Source organism: Dipodomys ordii, unplaced genomic scaffold, assembly GCF_000151885.1.
Source record: "Dipodomys ordii isolate 6190 unplaced genomic scaffold, Dord_2.0 Scaffold186, whole genome shotgun sequence".
Taxonomy (NCBI): Eukaryota; Metazoa; Chordata; class Mammalia; order Rodentia; family Heteromyidae; genus Dipodomys; species Dipodomys ordii.
Genome location: NW_012267402.1, coordinates 1,516,041 through 1,539,066, shown reverse-complemented (window position 1 = coordinate 1,539,066; position 23,026 = coordinate 1,516,041). Strand labels below are relative to the sequence as shown.

Below are 23,026 nucleotides of genomic sequence, written 5' to 3'. Positions count from 1 at the left end.
ACTCAACTTACAAATAATGTTTATATTGGAAAGATCTGACAAACTAATAAAAAGAGTCTCACATGTAACATAGTTCCTTGGCTTAAAATACATTCTCTCTCCCAAGGTTGATGTTCAATATGTGTTCAACCTGTTTTATCCAGAAATCAAATAACTAAAAGGTAATCATACCTTTTATGCAGGCATATATATGCTTTATGAGTTTTATCAGAAAACAATCAAAAGACCTTTTATGTCTATATTTGAAAGAAGAAATGGAATTGTGACTTAAGACATATCAAACAATCCATTCTGCAAAAGTACTTGAAAAAGCCCAAGTCTGAATTTGGAAACCTAATGGAAAAACCTGTTAAGAAGAGTCAGTTTAGAATTATTATGAGGAAGAAATAGGCATAAAACCTAGAATAAGCTGGTGCCTATAATCTTAAAGTCACTTTATCAGTGACTAGTAATGCACTAAGGAGGAAAAAGTTCTTAAGAGTTCTCTACTTATAAAAATCTAATAAAAAACACCACTACATGAACACTTCAGAATAAATGTAAGAGATTATAGTGTTACCCATACTATATATACAAAAATAAAAACAGCATTTTTGTTCTTACAAATGGTTAAACAGTCAATACGAAGCAAAAGTACAAAGATGGCACTATCAGATTACTAAATGAAAGTGAAGACTCAATTATTTTTTAAATGCACAATGGGGCTCTGAGTATAGCTTAGTAGTACTCACTATATAGCAACACAAAAAAATAAGATAATGTAATAAGTAAGGCAAAGTAATAAAATAAGATGCCTGAAATCTAGACGTATGTTCACAGAATAACTTATAATAGGAATATTAGAATCAAAAATAAGGGAATAACAGAATTGACAGTACTTGGAAATGGCACTGTGGCTCAAGTAGTAGAGCACTACCCTTGAGTACAAAATGACTCAGGTGTCCCTGAGCCTAGGCACTGAGTTAAATCCCCGAAAAAAAAGAACTGACAGTTCTTCCACATGAGTGCATACCATATATTCATTAAAAGCATCTTCAGAGAGTTAATTTTTAGTCTCAGAACATTTATATGCTTACATTATAAAGCAGAATAATTCATCTATACACACCATAGTAACAACCTCATAAAAATATCTGATGTTAAGCAAAGATAAAAGCATTGTCCAACATTTGAGTATTTACTATGAACTTACCTGTGTTTATAAAAACACAAGAACAAAAATTAAAGAGACTTAAGCTGTCTTTCCTTTCAGTACTACAAAGTTACTAAGTTATTTTGTGATCCTATCACTAAAGCTGTTTGGAGTTTCCAGTCTTCTCAACTGTAAATGAGGATATGCTGCTCTTTACATAATTCCAAGAATAAAATGAGACACTGTGAATACTGTGCTTCTATATTAACACAACAAGCAAAAGACTTTATGCCTATACACAGAAGAAATGAAAATTGTGAGCCAAGAGGTGCCAAATGACATTTTCTAGGCACTTTAAAAAAAAACAAAAACAGGGCTGGGATGTAGCTCAGTGGCAAAGCGCTTGTCTAGCAAGTGCAACATCCTGGGTTCGATCCCCAGTACCAAAGAAGAAAAGACAAAACAAATACAGTTTAAAAAAAAAAAAAAAGCACTAGTAAGCACTAGTAAGCTAGTCTATTTGTCCTCTACACAAGCTCCAGAAAATGCACAGTAGTTTTAATTAAGCAAGGCCTGAATTTTGAACATACACATTTATGACTATGACATTTAGTAAGTTTGACTTCACCAAAATGGTATTAAAAAGACTTTGTCACAAGAGGACAACAGAGTTGTTTTAAGAATGGTCCTATGATGTAGCACACAAAGGTACCCATTTAAGCAAGATCTTGTCATTCTTGGGTACAGAAATGTTATGATTTCAGAATATTTGCATGTACATGAGATGTCTTGGGAGTGGGCCATATGAAAACACAAAATTCATTCATGTAGCATTTGTGTAGCCTTAGATACACAACCTGAAAGCTTTTTTTCATTTTAGAAAGGTCTTGTTACATAGCACAGTCTGTCCTCAAACTCACAATCTTCCCACACAGCTCCCCAAGCACTGGGATTAGAAGTGTGCATTACTATGCCTGACCTTAAGCTAAAAGTAATTTTACATAGTATTTTTAGTACACATATATTTTAACTAACATTTTATATAAAGGTTAAGATTTTCCACTTGTGGCATCATGAAAGCATTTCAGGTTGGGAAGATTTCAAATCTCAGGTTATCAGAGTAGCCGATGCTCTACCTGTATTATTTCATGGAAAAGAAATTTGTTTTATATATATTATCATTATTTCTGGCCACTTGGGGACAATGTATCATACAGGCAAGTAGCTTTAAAGACTAATAGAGTTTGAATCCCAACTACCAATACTAGTTATAAAACAGTAACAAATACATTACCTAACCTTATCTTTTTAAATTCATGCTTACTAGACAAGTGCTTTTGAGCCACACCTATAAGCCTAAAGTTATCTAACCCTTAACCCCTTTCGTCATCTATAAAATTCCCCTTTCCTCATCTATAAAATTCAAACTAATAATGGTACTTACCACCCTGAGTTATTGTAATTAAATAACATACTCAAACACTTCTGCATAGACTCAACCCACATAAACCCTGCTAGCAACCTTGATTCATTAGGTGTACTGTAATAAATACTAAAACATTCCCACACCTATCTACAAATTCACTCATAGCAATTAGGTGAGGCAAGATTACCTTCATTTTTAGGTAAAATTACGTATCTAGTACAACTTGAAAACTCATGCTTTTGTTATTAGAGTTCTTGATTATAGCCACTCTAACTGGGGTGAGGTGGAATCTCAATGCTGTTTTGATTTACATTTCTTTTATGGCTAGGGAGGTTGAGCATTTTTTTTCATGTGTCTATTGGTCATCCTTCTTTCCTCTTCAGAGAAGTTTCTCGGTAAGTCTTTAGTCCACTTATTTATTGAGCAACTGTTTCTTTGAGGATTTGTGGTTGGGGGATTTAATTTTTTGCGTTCCAGGTATATTTTAGATATGAGGCCCTTGTCTGTTGTATGACTAGTGAAGATCTTCTCCCAATCCGTGGGCTTTTTTTTTTTTTTGGGGGGGGGGGGGGGGTCCAGTCCTGGGTCCTGAACTCTGAGCCTAGGCGCTGTCCCTCAGCTCTTCAGCTCAAGGCTAGCGCACTACCACTTGAGTCACGGCGCCACTTCCGGCTTTTTTTTTTTGCTTATGTGGTGCTGAGGAATCAAACCCAGGGCCTCATGCATGCAAGACAAGCACTCTACCACTGAGCCACCTCCCAGCCCCAATCCGTGGGCTTTCTATTGATCTTGGGAGTTATGTCCTTTGCCATGCAGAAGCTCTGCAATTTCATGCAATCCCATTTGTCCATTTGTTGTGTTTCTGGGTCTCTATTAAGAAAATTTTGGCCTGTACCAAGGAGACCTAGGGTTTCTCCTATTCCTTCCTGTAATATTTTCAGAGTGTCTGCTTTGACTCCAAGGTCTTTGATCCATTTGGAGTTGATTCTGGTGCAGGGAGATATATAAGGTTCTAGCTTTAGTTTTCTACAAGTGATTAACCAATTTTGCCAGCACCATTTACTAAAGAGGCTCTTTCTTCCATTCTAAGTATTCAGATGTTTTTTTCTTTCTTGCAATTATTTCTAACGTATTTACAACATGATTTCTTTGTTGCTTTGTATGTTCCTCCCCCACAGTATAACCCCTGCTTTCATTGTATTTGATGTTGGTATAATTTGTGGAGGGGAAGGGAAAAAACAAATTGTTTAAATAGGGATACAGGTGGACCCATTGCAACAATGAGATATATAAGACATTATGTCGATAAACAAACTTTACAACTTTTGGTGGGGGGGGAATGGAGGGGATGGGAAGGGGAAACAGAGGAGGCAACAATGTTTGATAAGAAATGCACTCATTACCTTGCCCATGTAATTGTAACCGCTCTGTACAGTATTTTCACAACTAAAAAAAAAAAAACCTCATGCTTTTTTTCCTTCTGATATTTCAAGTAAGATTAACTAGTACAGTACTGCATATACTCAATAAAATTACTCTTCCAGTGATTTAAGCTCTTAATTAGGATAATATATTGGCTAATGTTTCAATTTAAAGGACAATTCCATTTCAGACTCAGCTCATCTGAAATGTACTTTAAAGACACTTCAGAGGACTGGTTGTGGCTTAGTGGTAGAATGCTTGCCTAGCATGCAAAGTCCTGGATTCAATTCCTCAGTGCCACATAAACACAAAAAACTGTGGCTCAAGTGATAGAGTGCTAACCTTGACCAAAAAAAGCTCTGGGGACAATGCCCAGGCCCTGAGTTCAGGCCCCAGGACTAGGCAAAAAAAAAAAAAAAAAAGTATACAGATATTGGCATGTGTATAAAAAACATAGAGAAAGTGATTTCAGCCAGATGCCAGTGGCTATTAGAACTCAAGAGGCTTAAATCTGAGGATCAAGGTTCAAAGCAAAGTCTCTGGGATAAAATTCCAAGAGACTCTTATCTCCAATTAACTAGCAGAAAGTTAGAAGTAGAGATGGTGTTTTAAGTGTTAGAGCACCAGCCTTCAGTGACAAAGCCAAGCACAGGTTCTGAATTCAAGTCCCACTACTCGTACCAAAAAGAGAGAGAGAAAGAGAAAGAAAGAGGGGGGGGAGGGCGGGAGGGAGAAGGGGAGAGAGAAAGACAGAAGCTGATTTCACAAGTTATTTATTTACATGAGGAAGAAAAAGGGAGAGTAATTTCACTGTATTTGGGGGAAGATCTGTTGCTAATTCACCTGTTAGAGGAGCTCCATGAAAAGACTGAGACCCTTGATATCCATCAGGCACTGAATCTGGTCCATAATTCTCTGTGGGCCAACGATGAGGAGATGCCGAATTACTGCTATTTAGTTTCAATTCCTGCATTTCTTTCTGTTGGAACAACAAAATAATATTAAACATTTAATAACATATCAGAAACAGTATCGGAGAAAATAAAACTATTTCTCTATTCCTTAGTAGCATCTAGCAATGTTATTCACCAATTCTTTAAAAGACAGAGAGGCAGAGAGGCAGAGACAGAGACACAGAGAGAGACAGAGAAAGACAAAGAGAAGGAGAGGGAGAGAGAAAGGGAAAGGTAGTTGTGTCTGGTGGTGTGGTCAGAGGTGGTGGTTATTCACCAATTCTAACCTAAAAACTAGATAGCTCCTAAAATCTCATCTCCATTTCCACTCTATACTTGCTTAATCTTTATTAGTCATTAATGGTATCTTGTCAATAGCTTTGAATCTGTAATCTGGGCTATAATCATAATTTTAAAGATTCAAACTGAAAAATGTTGTAAAATTTTACCTCAGGGGCTGGGAATGTGGCTTAGTGCTAGATTGCTTGCCTAGCATGCATGAAGCCCTGAGTTTGATTCCTCAGTGTCACATAAACAGAAAAAAGCTGGAAGTGGCACTATAGCTCAAGTGGTAGAGCACTTGCCTTGAGCAAAAGAAGCTCAAGAACAGTGCCCAGGCCGTGGGTTCAAGCCCCAAAACTGGCAAAAAAAAAAAAAATTGACTTCAAATTTTCTTACTTTATAGATAACAAGAAAGAAGAAAAGAGTTGCTAAGCTTGTCCACAATTCCACTGTGGGAAAGAGAAACACTGTGCCAAGCACAATTCACTTTAACTACATACTATATAAAAGATTTTGGTCGGGGGGAAAAAAAAGAAAAGAAAAATAAAAAAACAACTGGAACAAAATCATTAATCAGGGATGAAATCCATAATAGCTCCAGGCTTTCAAGGCTCATTTACATCTCTAAAACCTATATGCTAAGTACTTAGGCAATATTACAGGTTACACAAAGTGAGCATATAAATCTATTATAAATTCAAAAGTTCATCAAAATATATTTTTAGCCATACACTGCTGAATTCACCATAGTAATCACCACAAACCAGAATTTCCTTGGTATAACTTCAGAAGTATGAGTAATTTAGTTCTTGACAATGAACATGAAAACATATCTATTCGTACTTCCAATTCCAAAGAAAGGCCCTGAAAGTGCTACAGTATAAAAGTTATATATACAAGACTAATTTTCTTACATAATTAAAATTCAGACAAAATCATTTTAAGAAATTGAAACAATAAACTTTTGAAGGTTAGAACATTTTTCAATTCCTAGACATAAATTTAATACTTCACCCACAGCCACGCTAAGAATAAGGTACAATTAGTATATTTCAATATTTTAATTCAATCTCTTGAGAATCTCCTGAGGTGTTCTGGGTAAAAATATTTTTGAAGAACTCACATTTGGGAGGAGGCAAACATAAGAGATAATTCCAAAAATATGGTAAAGGTGAAAAGAAATGTATGAAAAACATGGCATGATCATTCTTATATTGATAGCAAGGGATAAATTAACCACCTTTAAGAAAGTAAGGAAGTGCTAAGGGAACAATCTTTGAATAAGAATATTCAATAAAGTGGCTTACCTTAATGGCTTCTACTTGTTGGCAAATCATTTTTAGTAAAGAATTTTGATCTTCTGCCCATCGGGGTGGTGTTTTGGGAGAATACTAAAAATGTAACAATAATAAAACAGTACTTAAGACATTTAGAAAAAAATACATTCTATAATGTACCAATTCATTTTTTTTGTTTTTTGCCAGTACTGGGGCTTGAACTCAAGGCCTGGGCACCATCCCTGAATTGCAACTCCACTTTTTGCATGTTAATTAGGGAGTCTAACGGACTTTACTACCCAGGCTCGCATGAAACTCAAGATCGTCAGATCTCAACCTCCTGAATAGCTACGATTATACCCATGAGCTACTGGCACTCAATTCTGATTCATCTGTTTCCAACTTACTTTGTAACTTTTACTTGGTGACAGAGAATACTTGGTAGGAGATGGTGTAGAATGTTTAATTTCTAAATCTGTATTTCGTAAACAACCATTTTTATAAAGAGGACCTCCTTCACTATAGTCTTCAAGTTCCTGCATGACCGAGTTAAGCATCTCTTTAACAGACTCCAAGGGCACAGGCAACTAAAAACAAAAGGCATTAGTCAAAGGTTTTAGTTTGTAAAATTTAAGAATCCAAAATAAATACAATGATTCTATTTTAATAATTGGTTTGCATTTTCTTTGCTTTTTTTGTTCTTTTCGGAAACAGCCATGTAGCTCAAGCTGGCCTTAAAACTCTCAGTCCTTCCAATTCAGCCTCCTAGTGCTGTGCTGGTATTAAAGCAGTATACCACACGCAGCTACATTTTCTAGTTTATGTACCTGCCAGTACTAAGACGAACTCAGGGCCTCACTCTCTCACTTAGCTTTTTCACTCAAGGCTGGCACTCTCACCATCTGAGTCAGTTTCACTTCTGGCTTTTTGCTTGCTAACTAGAGATGAGTGTCTCTCATTTTTTTCTCCCTAAGTTGGCTTCGAATCTCCATCCTCATTTCAACCTCCCGAGCAGCTAGGATTACAAGTGTGTGCCACCAGCACCAAGCTATTTTCTTAGACATTCCTAGAGAATATACCGTGTATAGTTGAGTAAGCAACTGCATAAGATCTTTGTGAAATGAGAATAAATTAGTATTCAAATTACTCCCACCACTTATATTACCATACCCAAACTTGTTTCTTCTTTCTTCTATTGTGATAGCCTCCTCTTTCTATATCTGAATTGGATTTCTCCCTGAAATACTTTACTTTAAAAAATACATGTAAACTATGTATACTCTAGTCTTCTGACTCTAAAATCAATGTTGCTTCTGTAAACCTTAACAGTAGAGGTATATAAACCTGACATGCTTTTCCACATGAGCAAATTATTAAGTTTTCTAAGTGTTTTTTTGTTGTGGTACTGGTGGTGGTTTGGCTTGCTTTTTAACTCAGGACTTCCTGCTTCATAGGAAGGCATCCTACCATCTCAACCATACTTCCAGCCCTCTAAATGATTTTGGCTATAAGAAAAAACTGTATGTCTACTTCAGAAACATTTTCTAATTCTTCAAGTATTTTTGTAAGAAACACATTACCAAGTATGAAAACAAATCAAACCTAAGACAATGTAGTTTTATTTTTTTATTTATTTTTTTTTGCCAGTCATGGGGCTTGAACTCTGGGCCTGGGCGCTGTCCCTCAGCTCTTCAGCTCATGGCTAGCGCTCTACCACTTGAGCCACAGCGCCACTTCTGGCCTTTTCTGCTTATGTGGTGCTGAGGAATCGAACCCAGGGCCTCATTCATGCGAGGCAAGCACTCTACCACTGAGCCACCTTCCCAGCCCAGACAATGTAGTTTTATACTCTTTCTCACTCTCTCCTCTATACCTCTCCTAATAAGGCATTGCTAAATAATAAATCTGTTACCAGTTACCAACAATACTATATACAACAACCAGCCAACTTACTTTCTGGACTACTGAAAGATTTGAATCACTATCATCTAAAATCTTTATTAGGTAGTCTCTGGTCTTTCTCAGATAATTTTTGCACTCTTCTTGTTCTTCGGGAGAAAGGGCATCATTTTCAATGTCTTCTGCTTTCCTGTGAAAAATCTATACAAAGACAGCTTTTATCAGTGCGATTTTCAAAACAAAACTTTTCTGGGGTGTATGTATGTCAATACGAGGGGCTCAAGGCTGTAAGTCCTTGCTTGACTTATTTGCTCAGGCAGGTCCGGAGCTCTACCACTTGAGCCATGTGTCTAGTCTAGCATTTTGCTGGTTAACTAGAAATATTCAAATACTTTCAGCTGGGCTGGCTTTAAATCATGATCCTCCAGGTCTTAGCTTTCCAAGTAGCCAAGATTACAAGTGTGTGCCATTGGTACCCACACATGAAACATTCTTAATTCAAGTACAACATCCACTTACCAGTGCAAGATTCCAGTAAGAAACAACATTTTTAATAGATTCAAAAGTGGTCATAGCATCCTCTACATTTCCATTAACCGCATCCAGTATAGCGAAAGTTATATGTGCATCTTCTTCATATTCATCAATTTCAGATGCCTAAAATATATTAGTGATTTTTACTCAAAGTGATTTAAATCTAAATGACTAAGTTTCAATTAATCTAAAAAGATTAATATTTCATTACTCTTTTCTGTTATATTTGTGTCATTTAAGGGATGTAGTGATGCAACTTATTTAACCTGTTAACATCTCTTCTTTGTTTATAAACTGTACATGCAGATAATTCATGAAGGGTTTTTCATTACCTGAATGTCTGCACAATGGAAATGTTTAAACAGAGGATCAGTAGGTTCAGGAATACTGTTCTTCTTTTTGATTATCTTTAATAATGGTAAAACTTTCTTCCAATAATGAACACTCCTGCCTATATATTCCCGTTGATCATAGAAAGAATTAAGACTGCTACCCTAAAATAGAAAGTTAGAAGCATACAAGCTTAAGGGACACATATAATAAGATTTAAATTTTTCACTCACAAATATTAAGAACTAGTTAAAATTTTAAGTTAAAACTAAATGGACTCTCAAGTCATTTGTTTGATTAGCTACATACTGGAGTTGCCATTTTCAGACAACCAAAATCTGCCTCTCTGAAACAATTTAGCCAAAGAGATTTAATTAGTTATATCAAATGCTTTTTGTCTCATAAACATGATCTGGGACTCCCCTTCAAAGAGTTATGCTATATAACATGTCAATTTTGCAGGCTGGACAATAATAGTAATAGTAATCACTTGAGATTATTCCTGAGTATTTTTTTCCTTTTGTCATTCCTCAGGCAGGATTTTCAGTTTTTGCTGAGAAGCCAGCTTCAGATAGAGATCCTATCTATATCTCCCTCAGAGCTGAGATGACAGGTATGAGTCACCATGCCTTGCTTTTTGGATTGAGAAAGGGTCTATTTTTTGCAGGAACTAGCCTTAAACTACTACCCTCCCAATTTGTACCTCCCACATAGCTGCGATTACAAATGTAAACCATGATGCCAAAATAACTTTATGGTTATTAAATATTAAGCGCTTGTTCTTTTAAAAACTGATTCTACTTTATAATGAACTTACCGTTTTCTGAAGGCATTTTGCCCAGTATACAAGCAAAGCAGGTTGAAGGCCATGTTTCTCCTGTCCCCTTAGAGTATTTATTTCATGCTGAACCAGAAGTCGCAATTTTGCTGAAGTTCCGGGTCTAAAAACAGTATTAATCAAATTGCTTTAAGGACACAGTTTAACACCTACATGTAACTGTCAACATGACAAATCAAATCTTCACAAGAGTTAAATCTCTGAAAAAACAAGGCTGTAAGTCAAAGAAGGGTTGTTTGTTCTTTAATCTTGGCAATGCTGGGATTTTGAACTAAAGGCCTCATGCTCAGCTATCAGGCTCCCTCTTGAGCTGTGCCCCTAAGGAGGCAGCCTGATATATTTCTTTAAAAGTTGACATTTTCAGACAGGCAAAATCTGCCTTTCTGAAAGGATCAATTTGGTCAAAGAGCTAATCATCTAAATCTCATTTTACCATAGAAAAGACCATGAAGATCCATAAAACTTATGTTACCTAAACTGTAAATTTTCCAAGCAGGACAATTAGTACAATTAAGTAATAGCAGTAACATTCAGTGTGCAAAATTCTGTCCCTCTAAGCATCCTTACTCTTTTACATGTGAGGCATTTTTCATATAAGGTCCTCTATTTTTTTGATCAGGCTGGACACAGACCATGATCCTACCTTTGCATCTCAAGTTGCTGGGATTACAATGTACCACCATGTCTGGTCATCCTTTAAGATAGAATAAGGTTTGTTTGCCCTGGCTGGCCTTGAATCTTAATATTATTATTGCTGCTTCCCGTATAGATAGAATAAGTGCAAGCTACAACACAACCTGAAGAAGTTATCTTTTATTTTACTACTTACATTGCTTTCCTGTGAATTAGAGTACAAACTGCATCCCACCAGGATTTCTGTCGTTCTGTACAAAGCTGTTTGCACACTGGGAGTGGCAAACACAGTGGCTGATAGGAGCTATGATGAGAATTACACTTCTCCTTTAACTGCAAATGACTAGTGTATATTACTCCAAGTAAAAATACCTATTTAAAGAAAATTTTAAGTTAGGAAACAAAATTAAACAAAACTGAAAATAACTAATTTGTTACAATTTTTGCTTACTTCAAGATCTAAAATACATATTGATTCAGGTGCATTAGTTTCAAGCCTTGAGGTTTCCTGGGGCAAATGATGAAAAAGCTGTTTTAGCCATTTTCGAATTGCAGGTAAGGTAGGCAGTGAATTCCACTGTAAGCCAAGCCAAGTAAGGTGCTGAAGACTACCATTATGTGCTCTAATGGCACCTGAAAACAAAAATAGGGAAGAAAAGCACAGTACAGGTTTGAGAAATTTTCTTTGTACCATTAGTTTGGCCAAAAGAAAATACTTTAAAACACATTAAATGAATCTTTACATTGTTTAGTTACATATATATGTAAGTATATGTATATAAACATGCATATATACAAACACATGTAAATATATGCTGTATCAGAGCTAAGGGAAATATTAAAATAAGCAAAGTCTCAAATTTTTATTAAATGTATTCACACTTTACAGCTAGGGCTTTTAATAAAACCAGCTACAGTCAAGAATTTTTTTGGGGGTATGGGGGGGACTGAGAAGGTGGCTCAATGGTAGAGTGTTTTGCCTTGCATGTATGAGGCCCTAGGTTAAATTCCTCAGCACCACATAAGCAGAAAAGGCCAGAAGTGGCGCTGTGGTTCCAGTGGTACAGTGCTGGCCTTGAGCTGAAGAGCTGAGGGACAGCGCCCAGGCCCAGAGTTCAGGCCCCACGACCGACAAAAAAAAAAATTTTTTTCCTAGCCAGGTACCTATGGCTCATGCCTATAATCCTAACTACTCAGGAGGCTGAGACCTATGGGCTGTGGTTCAAATTAATCACCAAAAAAATTATCCCCCAGAATTACAGCTGTAGCTCAAGTGGTAGCCTAAAAGCACAGGAACATTGTCCAGGCCCTGAGTGTAGGATGGACAACAAATAAAAAAATAATAATAAAAAGTTATTTTTCAGTCCATTTTAAGAAGTGAGACTCAACAGGAATCAACAAATCTGATGGGGACCAAAGAATGTACACCTAGTAAAAAATATTAAAATAATGAATTTTCCTCAAAAAAAGTAATCAAAACAACAGAATATCACTCTACTAATCCATTAGTAAAGAGATCTACTAAAATCCAATACTGAAAAGCTTATGAGCTTCCAAAAACAGAAACTTTAAAGAGTATATATTAAAATATTTATATTAAAATTCATATTTATATTCAATTTAGTTATATGTATTAAAATATATATTAACAGTCGTGCAAGGCACCAGTGACCCATGTGTGTGATCCGGGCTACTTAGGAAGCTGAGATCTAAAGTTCAACACCAACCAGATAGAAAAGTCCAAGAGATTCCATCTCCAATTTACCAACAAAAGCTAGACTGGAGACATGATTCCAATGGTAAAGATAAAGCCATGAACAAGCAAATGGATTAAGTGTAAGTATTAAGTTCAAACTCTCTAATCACCTAGATAGAAATCAGCAAAGTATTATTCTAAGAGTAAGAAGACTTAGATACTCAACAACAGTAAGCAAATTATGGATGATCCATAAGAGTTATGTTGCACTAAAATTTATTTACCTATTTAATGTTTGTGCCAGTACTGTTAACTTGAACTCAGAGCTTCACCATTTTGCTTAGTTTTTTTACTCAGGTTGGCGTTCTACCATTTGAACCACAGCTCCACTTCTGGCTTTTTGATGGTTAGTTAGAGGTCAGAGTCTCACAGATTCTCCTGCCCAGGCTGGTTTCAAATCTTGATCCTTAGGAGATCAGCCTCCTGGGTACCTAGGATTATTTGTGTGAGCCACCCATGCCTGGTTTATTAGTTTCAAAATATACTATGGGAGAGTAATTCATGTAAATAGTAATATATAGTATAAAGAAAAATATGTGCTATCTACACCCATACTCTCAAACCCTCTCCATAAACACACTCCTCAAAAAGCTCCAAAAAGGAATACAGGAAAATTTTAATCAATACTTCTAGGTAGTGAGCTTATGGGCAATTTATTTTTCTTCTAACATAAAAGAGAATTAAGATGCAGAGTATTTCCTTTGGAAGATTCAACTTACCAATATCATATCTAGCCAAGTCATCGGGCTCTGGTGCTTGTACATCAATGTTTCCAATATCATCACTACCAAGGAAAGAATTATCCTTAAGTGACTGACTAGAAAACAAAGCATCATACAGAGCAGACTGGCCACTTTTGTTGGCAAAAGATTCCACAACTTCCTTTAAAAAATCTTGCTTGCCACGACTTAAGTTTAGTAACATGTGCCCTGAAAAATAAATGAAGTTATTTTTATCATTTTATGGTGAAGTACAGGTTGTATTTACTAACATTTCAACTGTTTCAACAATTAAACAAGAAGGAAATAATATGATTAACTCAGACCTTACCTCCCAGAATACAAAAAAAAAAATTTTAAAGAAAAATCACACCTGAAAAAGGATGTTTAGATAGAAAATAAATGCAGTACAGGTTTAACAGTATCTCTACTAAAAGTTAAAGAGAAATGATATAATGTATATGTAAAATACCCTAAGTATTTGCATTTCACAAGGAAAAATACGGGACTTAAGTGGCCTTTTGGACAACAGTGGGGCTAAGTTCTACTTCTCTGATGTTACACACTAATTTTTTAAACACAGATTAGAGTCCTCCTTTATGAAGCTTTTATTTCTGGGCTTCAGAAATAAAACTTATTCCCTAAGATTGGAGTGAAGAATCTACTTTAAAACACTCCTTGGGTAAAGTATCACTGCATGTTACAGCAGATGAACCTAGAAATATGCTAAGGAAATGAAACAAGTCACAAAAGAACTTAAGTATATGATTCCATTTATGTGAAATATTCAGAATAGACAAAGAGATGCAAGTAGACTGGTGATTGCATGAGTCTGAGGAGATTACAAAAAATTGCACATAACTGCTAATACCAATTAGCATTGGAACTTCACTATGGGGTGATGAAAATGTTCTTAATTTGTGATAGTAACTGATAAATAGGTGAAATGAACTATGTGAAATGTTAATTACATCTCAAGCTGTTCATGATAAAGAAATTTTCTTTTTTAAATTAAATCAGTTAAACATTACTATTACCTGATTGGCTCAGGCGATCATAGGCCATCATTTCCAGTAGATTTTGTCCAGCTTCTCCTTTTATTAATTTAACCTTTGGTCTTGGAACCTGGTAATTTTAAATTAAATCCTTAATTCAGAGGTATCCACATTCCTACAACTGTGATGGTCCTTTCTATTACATTTTTGCTAATGAATAGTTAAGTAATGATCAAACTTAATTAGAAAACAGTGCAAAAAACTGGAAAACAAGTAATAATAATCTATAAAAGAGTCATTACAAAGAATGCTTGGGAAAAAAATTACTTTCTAAAAAAGTACATTTAAATTACATTGGGCACCAATGGCTTACACCTATAATTCTATCTACTCAAAAAGATGAAATCTAGAGGACCAAAGTTTGAAGCCAGATCAGGCAACATCTCAAAAAAAAAAAAGAAAAAGAAAAAAGGCCCAAAACATCAAACTGGAAGCCAGAGATGTAGCTCAAATGGTCGAACACCAGCAAAGTAAATAAGCCAAGTAAGTGAGAGGCCTTGAGTTCAAACTCTGGCATTGCAAAAAATTTCATTTGGGAAAATGGAGAATTTATTTACATTACTTCTCTACCTTGCATAAACTACAGCAGGAAAGATAACACTAGTGAGCAGCCCTAGTAAAACCTTATCTGGAAATAACACTGTAGGAGAGGGCACAGTTTCAAAGTATATGGATGACTGGGGAAATTAATAGAATAAAGAAGCACAACCAAGACATTATATGGACATTAAAGCATATCCTATGAAGCTGAATGGTGAATAAGTAGAATGGTGAAGAACATGTCATCTGCTTTCAAGTATTAAGAAAATTATCTTGTAGGTAACAGATGTAAGAATATTTTTTTGTTTTTTTTTTTTTTGGGTCCGGTCGTGGGGCCTGAACTCAGGGTCTGGGCGCTGTCCCTCAGCTCTTCAGCTCAAGGCTAGCGTTCTACTACTTGAGCCACAGCACTACTTCCAGCTTTTTTCTCTTTTTTTTTGCTTATGTGGTGCTGAGGAATCGGACCCAGGGCCTCATGAATGCAAGGCAAGCGCTCTACCACTGAGCCACCTTCCCAGCCCCACAATATTTTTACACTATATATAGCACAAAGAATTAAATAGTCGAAGGCACTCTACTTTCTTAAAAAGAAGAGACTACTCATTGAAAATATTCAGTATCAGGCAGTGACTTAACAAGAAATAGTAGAAGATATCCTAAGATAGTCAAATTCCTCATTATTTTTCCTTTTTTTCTGTGTTGGTCCTGAGGCTTGAACTGGATGCTGTCACTAAGCTTTCATGCTCAAGACTAGCACTCTCTGCCACTTGAGCAATAGCTCCACTTCTGGATTTGGGGAGGGTAATTAGAGATTAGAGTCTCATAGACTTTCACGCCCAGGCTGTCTTTGAACCAAAAGTCTCAAATCTCAACCTCTTGCATAGCTAGGAATATAGGCATGAGTCCCTAGTGCCCAGTTTACTTTCCTTTTTTGTAATACTGCAATGGACCCCAGATTTCAATCATGCTAAGCATGAGTTCTACCATTAAGGTATAGCACAGGCTCCTCTTACATCTTTCTTTTTTTGGGGGGAGGGGGGGTCCGGTAGTGGGGCCTGAACTCTGGGCCTGAGCGCTGTCCCTCAGCTCTTCAGCTCAAGGCTAGTGCTCTACCACTTGAACCACAGCGCCACTTCCAGCTTTTTTCTTTTTGTTTATGTGGTGCTGTGGAATCAAACCCAGGGCCTCTGGCATGCAAGGCAAGCGCTCTACCACTGAGCCACCTTCCCAGCTCTCTTACATCTTTCTTAACTTCAGTGGAAACATAATGTGGTACAATCATTGTTAAGGTTAGAAACCTGGCAAGAGCTCTAAAATTTATGAGACATGCTGATCTTGTAATTTATTCTACCTATATGGCTGATATATGCTACTGCCTAAGTAGCATAGCAAAAAAAGATAGCAGGAAGCAAAGGTAAGAGAACTGTAGTCCATGGCTGGCCCCAAATTAAAAACACAAGCTCCTATCCAAAAAATAAGAGCAAAAAGAGCTGAGCTGGGGGTGTGGTTCAAACCCCTGTAAGAATCAAAGAAATTTTGGTTGTGACAATCCTACCATAATTGACTTTGACATTACTCCTGAAATACCATAATGCTGCCAAATTCCCTTTTGTGATTACAATCATGTTAATACCCAATGGTAAAAATTTTTTTCTTTTTTTAAATTGTGAAAATACTGTACAGAGGGGTTACAATTACATGGGCAAGGTAATGAGTACATTTCTTATCAAGCATTGTTATCTCCTGTTTCCCCTTCCCATACCTTCCCATCTCCTCTCTTCAGCCTTGAGCTGAAGAGCTGAGGGACAGCGCCCAGGCCGAGAGTTCAGGCCCCACAACCGGAACCCCCCCCAAAAAAAGAAATGTACTCATTATCTTACCCATATAATTGTAACCCCTCTGTACAGTATTTTCACAATAAATAAATATAAATAAATCTGTGTGATCTGTTAAATGTTTTCCTGTCCTTATTTTATGAAAATCTGTCTCTCAAAAAAGCAAATAGTATGTATCAAAACAAGGTAAAAGTTAGGGCAACGCTTTCAAACCCAAATGGGGATGCTGTATGTTTAACTGAAATAATAAAATAAGGTTATTACATCTGCTGAAAAGCAGGCAGAATGTCATTAACAGAAACAGTGTCGCTATGGGAAAAATAAATCAAGTATCTACAATACATTTTAGAACTCTGTAATTTTAAGTATCTATGTTATTTCTTCACAGCCATCTCCTTAGAACACTATACCTACAGATATCAAGGGCCTACTGTAATATGAACCAGAAGGAGGATGCAACTCTAGTAATGAATTATTTTCTTTTCCTTTCCTCTCTCAAGGGAAAAAAATCATTTTTTAAAGCTAACAATATTTTTTTTGTTGCTGTCAGCCGTGGAGCTTGAACCCAAGCCCTGGGCATTGTCGTTGAGCTCTGTAACTCAAGGTAAGCACTCTACTACTTTGAGCTTGAGCTCCATATCCAGTTTTCTGGTGGTTAATTGAAGATAAAAGTTTCATGGATTTTCCTGCCTGGGCTGGCTTTGAACTGCAATTCTCAGATTTCAGCCTCCTGAACAGTTAAGATTACTAGCATGAGCCACCAATGCCAAGATTACCTTAAACTCAGAAGCCCACACAATAGGCCATTCAGGAGTATTACAAAGCTCACAGAAACTTTTTTTTTTTTGGGGGGGGGGTCCAGTCGTAGGGCCTGAACTCTGGGCCTGGGCACTGTCCCTCAGCTCTTCAGCTCAAGGATAGTGCTCTACCACTTGAGCCACAGCACCACTTCCGGCTTTTTTCATTTTGCTTATGTGGTGCTGAGGAATCTAACCCAGGGCCTCATGCATGCAAGGCAAGCGCTCTACCACTGAGCCACGTTCCCAGCCCCACAGAAACTTATTTTTAACTTTAATTCTTAAGTTTGCTCACATATCTTCATTACTACTAAGGCAAACCTCTATGAGAAATACAGTGCCTTATTGAAATGTCAATTGTACCCAGAATTGAGAAAGGCTTACCTGAAAGGCTATGAGATAGCACAATGCAGCCAGCTCACAGAGAGCTCGCCACTGGACATCACTATGCTGACCCATCTTCAAAAGTAAAGAACCAGCATGCATGTAGAAATGTCCTTTCATTTCTATGAAAGTAGCTGACAGTTCATCATTCCCACCCACAGAAGCTTTCACAGACTGAAGAGCACCATCAAAACTGTAATATTAAAATATTAAACAGGTAGTTCATATATACTACATTGAGAATAATCACTGATTATTTCAGAATGAAAAGTTTCCAGCTTCATCATGTACACGTAAACTAAGATTAATTTACTTAGTTTGCTATTTTGTAGATAAAACATATGAACTACTCAGTACTTACTTTTAATCCTGTATACTCCCTACACTTCAAACTTTATCTCTACAATGACATTTTACTACAGAACATTTTTTTTCTGCCTTATATAGAAAAGGCTGAGTAAGATTACTGGTACTAGGTGAATATTTCATAATAAACCAGAATAAAATAAAGATATTATTTTATTTCTTCGTGATGTATATATATATGGCTTCATTCTTTACACGTGCCATTTCAAAAATTACTGTTAATAACTGACAGGCATTTGGCTATCAAGAATATAACTGTTCTTTTTCCCTTATAGAGCTACAGAGTCAAACTATGTATTTCTTACTATTGTATACAATCTATATTCTAATTATTTCTAAATTCCAATGATCCTCAGAATCTTCACTTTGTAAGAAAAGCAAAAATAAACAAGTATAAATATGATTATCAAGTAGCTTACAATACTTGAAAACAACAGATTTGTTTAACGAACAAAATTTGGTGATTTCTCCAAAGTCTGAGACCTCTTTAGGGGATCCATAGTTAAATTTATTTTATAATAATAATATGGAATTTTTCATCTTTTTCTTGCTTATATCTAGCTTATATCTAGCTGCATTTTCTGGAGACTTCATGATTAACAGACTGAGTGGCAAAATTAATGAAAATCTAGAAGCATTCAAATAAGCTAGGCATTAAAAAGATTATGAAAACACAAAACAATGCCACTCTTCTAATTTTTTGTAACATATCTTTCAATATAACTATTGTCATGGTTTACATTACTTAATGAATCAAGTATTTTTCTCTGCTTTAATTTCTACTATAATAGTACTAATTAACACCCTCCCAAAGATCTTGGTGAGTCCTCAAAAGATCCAATAGTCTTTTAGTTACAAAATCAGGCACCTTTGGCCCATAAACTCTTACCAGCCCTTATTCTAACAATATATACTACTAACAAATCCAAGTGATATTTTTATTGGATACAATTTTCATAAAATACAGAGACTGGCTCCCAAAATTAAAGTTGCAGAAAAAAGAAAGCTTATTATATTTGAGTTACTTTGTTTCCAAATCAAAACTGTTTTCTGAAACAGTAGTGATGGTAAGCAAATATATTACTAGAGTCAAATTTAGCCAACTGACTAGATATGAACAACTTAGTACCTGATTTTTCACTCAAGATTACCCTTTTAAAAAAGTAAGAAAGTAAAAAGCAGTAGCAGAATAGCAATTAGAATACTCACTTTCAATTTATTTCTTCATTAGTCATGCCAAAACCAAATATTTAACTATTAGGCTAACTTCACCCAAAACTACTTTAACATCCCCATGAAAGAAGATCCAATTTCCTCTAAATGTTTCATTATATTGATAATTCTTGGGTACATAATTGAAATAATGACTGACAAAGCAATTACTGTAAAAGGAAAATTCCCTTTTTGTCAACATACCTTTCTAATAATTCTCTACTCTCCTGCACATCTCTTGTGGAAAGTGTTAGAAGAGTAAGGTTAGCATAGGCCAGAAGTAAGTCTTTATTTGTTGCTCGCCAGTTACTTTTATCAGACTCCAAACATTGTAAAGACTCCAGATATTCCTATTTTGAAGAAAAAAAAAATAGTAAGTTACAAAACTTACCACATTTTAAGAAATTGTCTATTGTATGCCTTCAAATTTCTTGGCCTATTCCAAGTACACTTGAAATTATATTGGTTTTTACTAGCCTTATAAATAAAAATTAAAGAATACATATTTGTCAAAGTAGAAACCAGTGGCAAACACTTATAATCCTAGCTACTAGGAGGCTAAGATCTGAGGATCATGGCTCAATGCCTGTGAGACTCTTTATCTCCGATTAAAAACACCAAAAAGAAGTGGAGAAGTAGAGCTGTGGCTCAACTACTGGTAGAGTTAAACTTGAGCACAAAATATGAGGGACAGCACCCTGACACTGAGTTCCAGCCCTAGGACTGGCACAAAAAAAAAAGTATCTATCATATGTATTTATATATATCCCCAATATATGCATTGTAAGTTTAAATGATCCTGGTTAAAATTTAACTTTATAGCTGTTCCACATAAATGAAAGAAATTTAAGTGTTGAAGAGTACTTTTAACTACAAAAAGATAGTCTATATAGATTATAGAGTTCAAACAGCTGTCACTTACCTTAAGAGCGTGTACAACACATGAATTCCATTCTAAACTGGAACGCAAAGCTATGTTTTTCTCTGCCTCATGGCAGTGGGCTACAGCATCCTTCAATCTCTTATTTGAACGATATAGTTCCACTAGCCGGATATTCACATGGACATCATCGGGTCTTGCATAAAGTTCAGACTGAATCAAATCAAAAAGTTTATTCCATCCATCTTCACCTGTACAATCTAAAAGCTGTTCCTGTTTGGGAGGAAAAAATCATTAATTTATTTAATATTTGTACTTTGTTGCTTTTTTGGTGCCGTCCTGGGTCTTGAACTCAGGGTCTGGGCACTGTCCCTGAGCTTCTTTTGCTCAAGGCTAGTACTCTACCACTTGAGACACACTGCCATGTCCAGCTTTTTCTGAGTAGTTTATTGGAGATAGGAGTCTCAGGGGGCTTTGTTTCCCAAGCTGGCTTTGAATTTCAGTCCTCAGATCTTAGCCTCCTGAGTAACTAGGATTATAGGTGTGAGACACCAGTGCCTGGCACATTTGCACAATTCTAAGCAGCAGTTGCCCATGGGCAATTATTCCACTGTGACTAGCTTTAGGGAAGTATTACCAAACATACTATCCTACCTAACATTACGAACAAAGAAGCATCTAGGAATACTGTAATAGACTAGTAGCTTATATCCTCCCACAGACTACTAAACCTACACTGTCTCATGTTCTTCCTGTATACTCCAGCCACCAGACCACAAAGACTCCCAAGTCAATTTTCACTATGGAGTATCTTTAAATTATTCTGACTCTCCCTTTAATCAACTTAATCTCTCACACCTGATTCTACTATTTTACCACCTTCACCATTTTCTCTCAGCATTTTACCTCCTAACCTTGTCATGACAGCCTCTATTACCTCTACTATAAAAGTTTTCTCTTCACATACCATCACTTAGATTTTTGACACCTTTTATTCCCAATTGCTACCTCCTATTTCTCCTATTCATACTGTAAACATTTGAAGGAGCAATTGGAATTATTCATCTTCCCTAACAAATCTTACTAGTATTAGCAATTTAAAGATATACAAGTAGCTTAGCTACTCAGTTCTTTAATCACCTCATATTTAGTGACATTGTCTTTTACTCTAAACTCAGTCATCCATTTTCCATTCACACAAGTTTTCTATCAGTAGGTGTCTACAAACCCTCACTGCCACTTATATACTAGTCCACCACCAAAAGTTCCCTCCAAGCTGGGCCCCTGACCCACACCTGTAATCCTAGCTACTTGGTAGGCGGAGATTTGAGGATCAGGTCAAAGCCAGCCCAAGTAGGAAATCTGTGAAACTATAATCTCAAAAAAAAAACACTAGAAAATCAGAAGTGGCACTGTGGCTCAAGTAGTAGATCGCTAGCCTTGAGCTGAAGAGTTGACAGACAACACCCAGGCCCAGAGTTCAAGCCCCAGGACCGACCAAATAAAAAAAAAGATCCTTCCAGTATACTGACATCACCGATTTTTTATTAGCTGTTACAAACATTGTTTGCTGCCTCTCTATCAAGCTAAAATGCAATAATCCTTAATATTCATGAATACTGGCTGCTTATAAATCCCTTTACTTACCCCTACAAACAAAAGGTTGAATGACTAGGGATAATACATATGGAATTTTGGGAATCTCAACCACCAGGATGATTTCACTTTCAAACTGGTACTGCCTAAAACAAAACATTATTTCACTTCTAACCAACTCAATTTCTCCCCCAGACTTAAGTTTTTAAGCCTGTTAGGCTGGTTTCATATCTCGTGTCCCATAACTTCCTTTAACCCTCAGTATCAACTAAGGAGAACTCAACTTATCCTTCACTAGGGACACTGAAACCATCAAATTCTACACTACCTAATCATATTCATTTTCTCCCTGCTTTCTCTGCCTAGCAGAAACCAAGATCCCCACTACTGCCCTCCAAAATCTCTCTCCTTCTGTGTCATGTCCATAAACTTGTATTTGGCCTTTCCATATCTACAAAAGAAGCCCTAGCCTTTCGTTATATGTTAAAGTAGTAAATAAATACCATTATGAAATCAACTCCACAATACAAGTTTTAAAAATCCTATTAGAAGCTAGGCACTGGGGGCTCACACCTGTAATCCTAGCTACTCAAGAAGCTAAGATCTGAGGATCAGAGTTCAAAGCCATCCCAGGCAGGAAGAGACTCTCCAATTAAACACCAGAAAATCAGAAATGGAGCTGTGGCTCAAAGTGGTAAAGCACTAACCTTGAGCACAAAATCTCAGGAACAGTGCCCATGTCATATGTTGAAGTTTCATGACTGACAAAGAAATAAACAGGTGCTGGTAGCTCACATCTGTCATCCTAGCTATTCAGGAGGCTGAGATCTGGGGATCACAGTTCAAAGCCAGTCCAGGAAGGAAACTCTGTGAGACTCTTAACCTCCAATAAACTACACATAAAAAGGCAGAAATAGTGCTGTGGCTCCAGTGAAAAAGCGCTAGCCTTGACCATAAAGAAGTTCAAGAACATGGGGCTGGGAAGGTGGCTCAGTGGTAGAGCGCTTGCCTTGCATGCTCAAGACCCTGGGTTCGATTCCTCAGCACCACATAAGCAAACAGAAAAAAGCCGGAAGTGGCGCTGTGGCTCAAGTGGTAGAGCGCTAGCCTTGAGCTGAAGAGCTGAGGGACAGCGCCAAGGCCCAGAGTTCAGGCCCCAC

At 36.5% G+C, this 23,026-nt stretch overlaps 1 protein-coding gene across 5 annotated transcripts in view; it reads right to left on the bottom strand.

Moving 5' to 3' along the window:
• The window catches only part of Ranbp2 (RAN binding protein 2), a 61,991-nt gene that overhangs the window by 27,203 nt on the left and 11,762 nt on the right, over positions 1 to 23,026 (bottom strand). For all 5 annotated transcript variants that reach the window (XM_013034274.1, XM_013034270.1, XM_013034272.1 and 2 more), the window contains exons 5-18: positions 20,313 to 20,543; positions 19,595 to 19,740; positions 17,813 to 18,005; positions 14,239 to 14,326; positions 13,202 to 13,411; positions 11,178 to 11,359; positions 10,923 to 11,098; positions 10,073 to 10,196; positions 9,258 to 9,419; positions 8,911 to 9,048; positions 8,446 to 8,592; positions 6,900 to 7,079; positions 6,523 to 6,606; positions 4,824 to 4,959 (exon numbers count right to left, since the gene is read on the bottom strand). In XM_013034274.1, the coding sequence (XP_012889728.1) occupies positions 4,824 to 4,959; positions 6,523 to 6,606; positions 6,900 to 7,079; positions 8,446 to 8,592; positions 8,911 to 9,048; positions 9,258 to 9,419; positions 10,073 to 10,196; positions 10,923 to 11,098; positions 11,178 to 11,359; positions 13,202 to 13,411; positions 14,239 to 14,326; positions 17,813 to 18,005; positions 19,595 to 19,740; positions 20,313 to 20,543 (2,197 nt within the window). The remainder of the gene's footprint in view (positions 1 to 4,823; positions 4,960 to 6,522; positions 6,607 to 6,899; positions 7,080 to 8,445; positions 8,593 to 8,910; positions 9,049 to 9,257; positions 9,420 to 10,072; positions 10,197 to 10,922; positions 11,099 to 11,177; positions 11,360 to 13,201; positions 13,412 to 14,238; positions 14,327 to 17,812; positions 18,006 to 19,594; positions 19,741 to 20,312; positions 20,544 to 23,026) is intronic.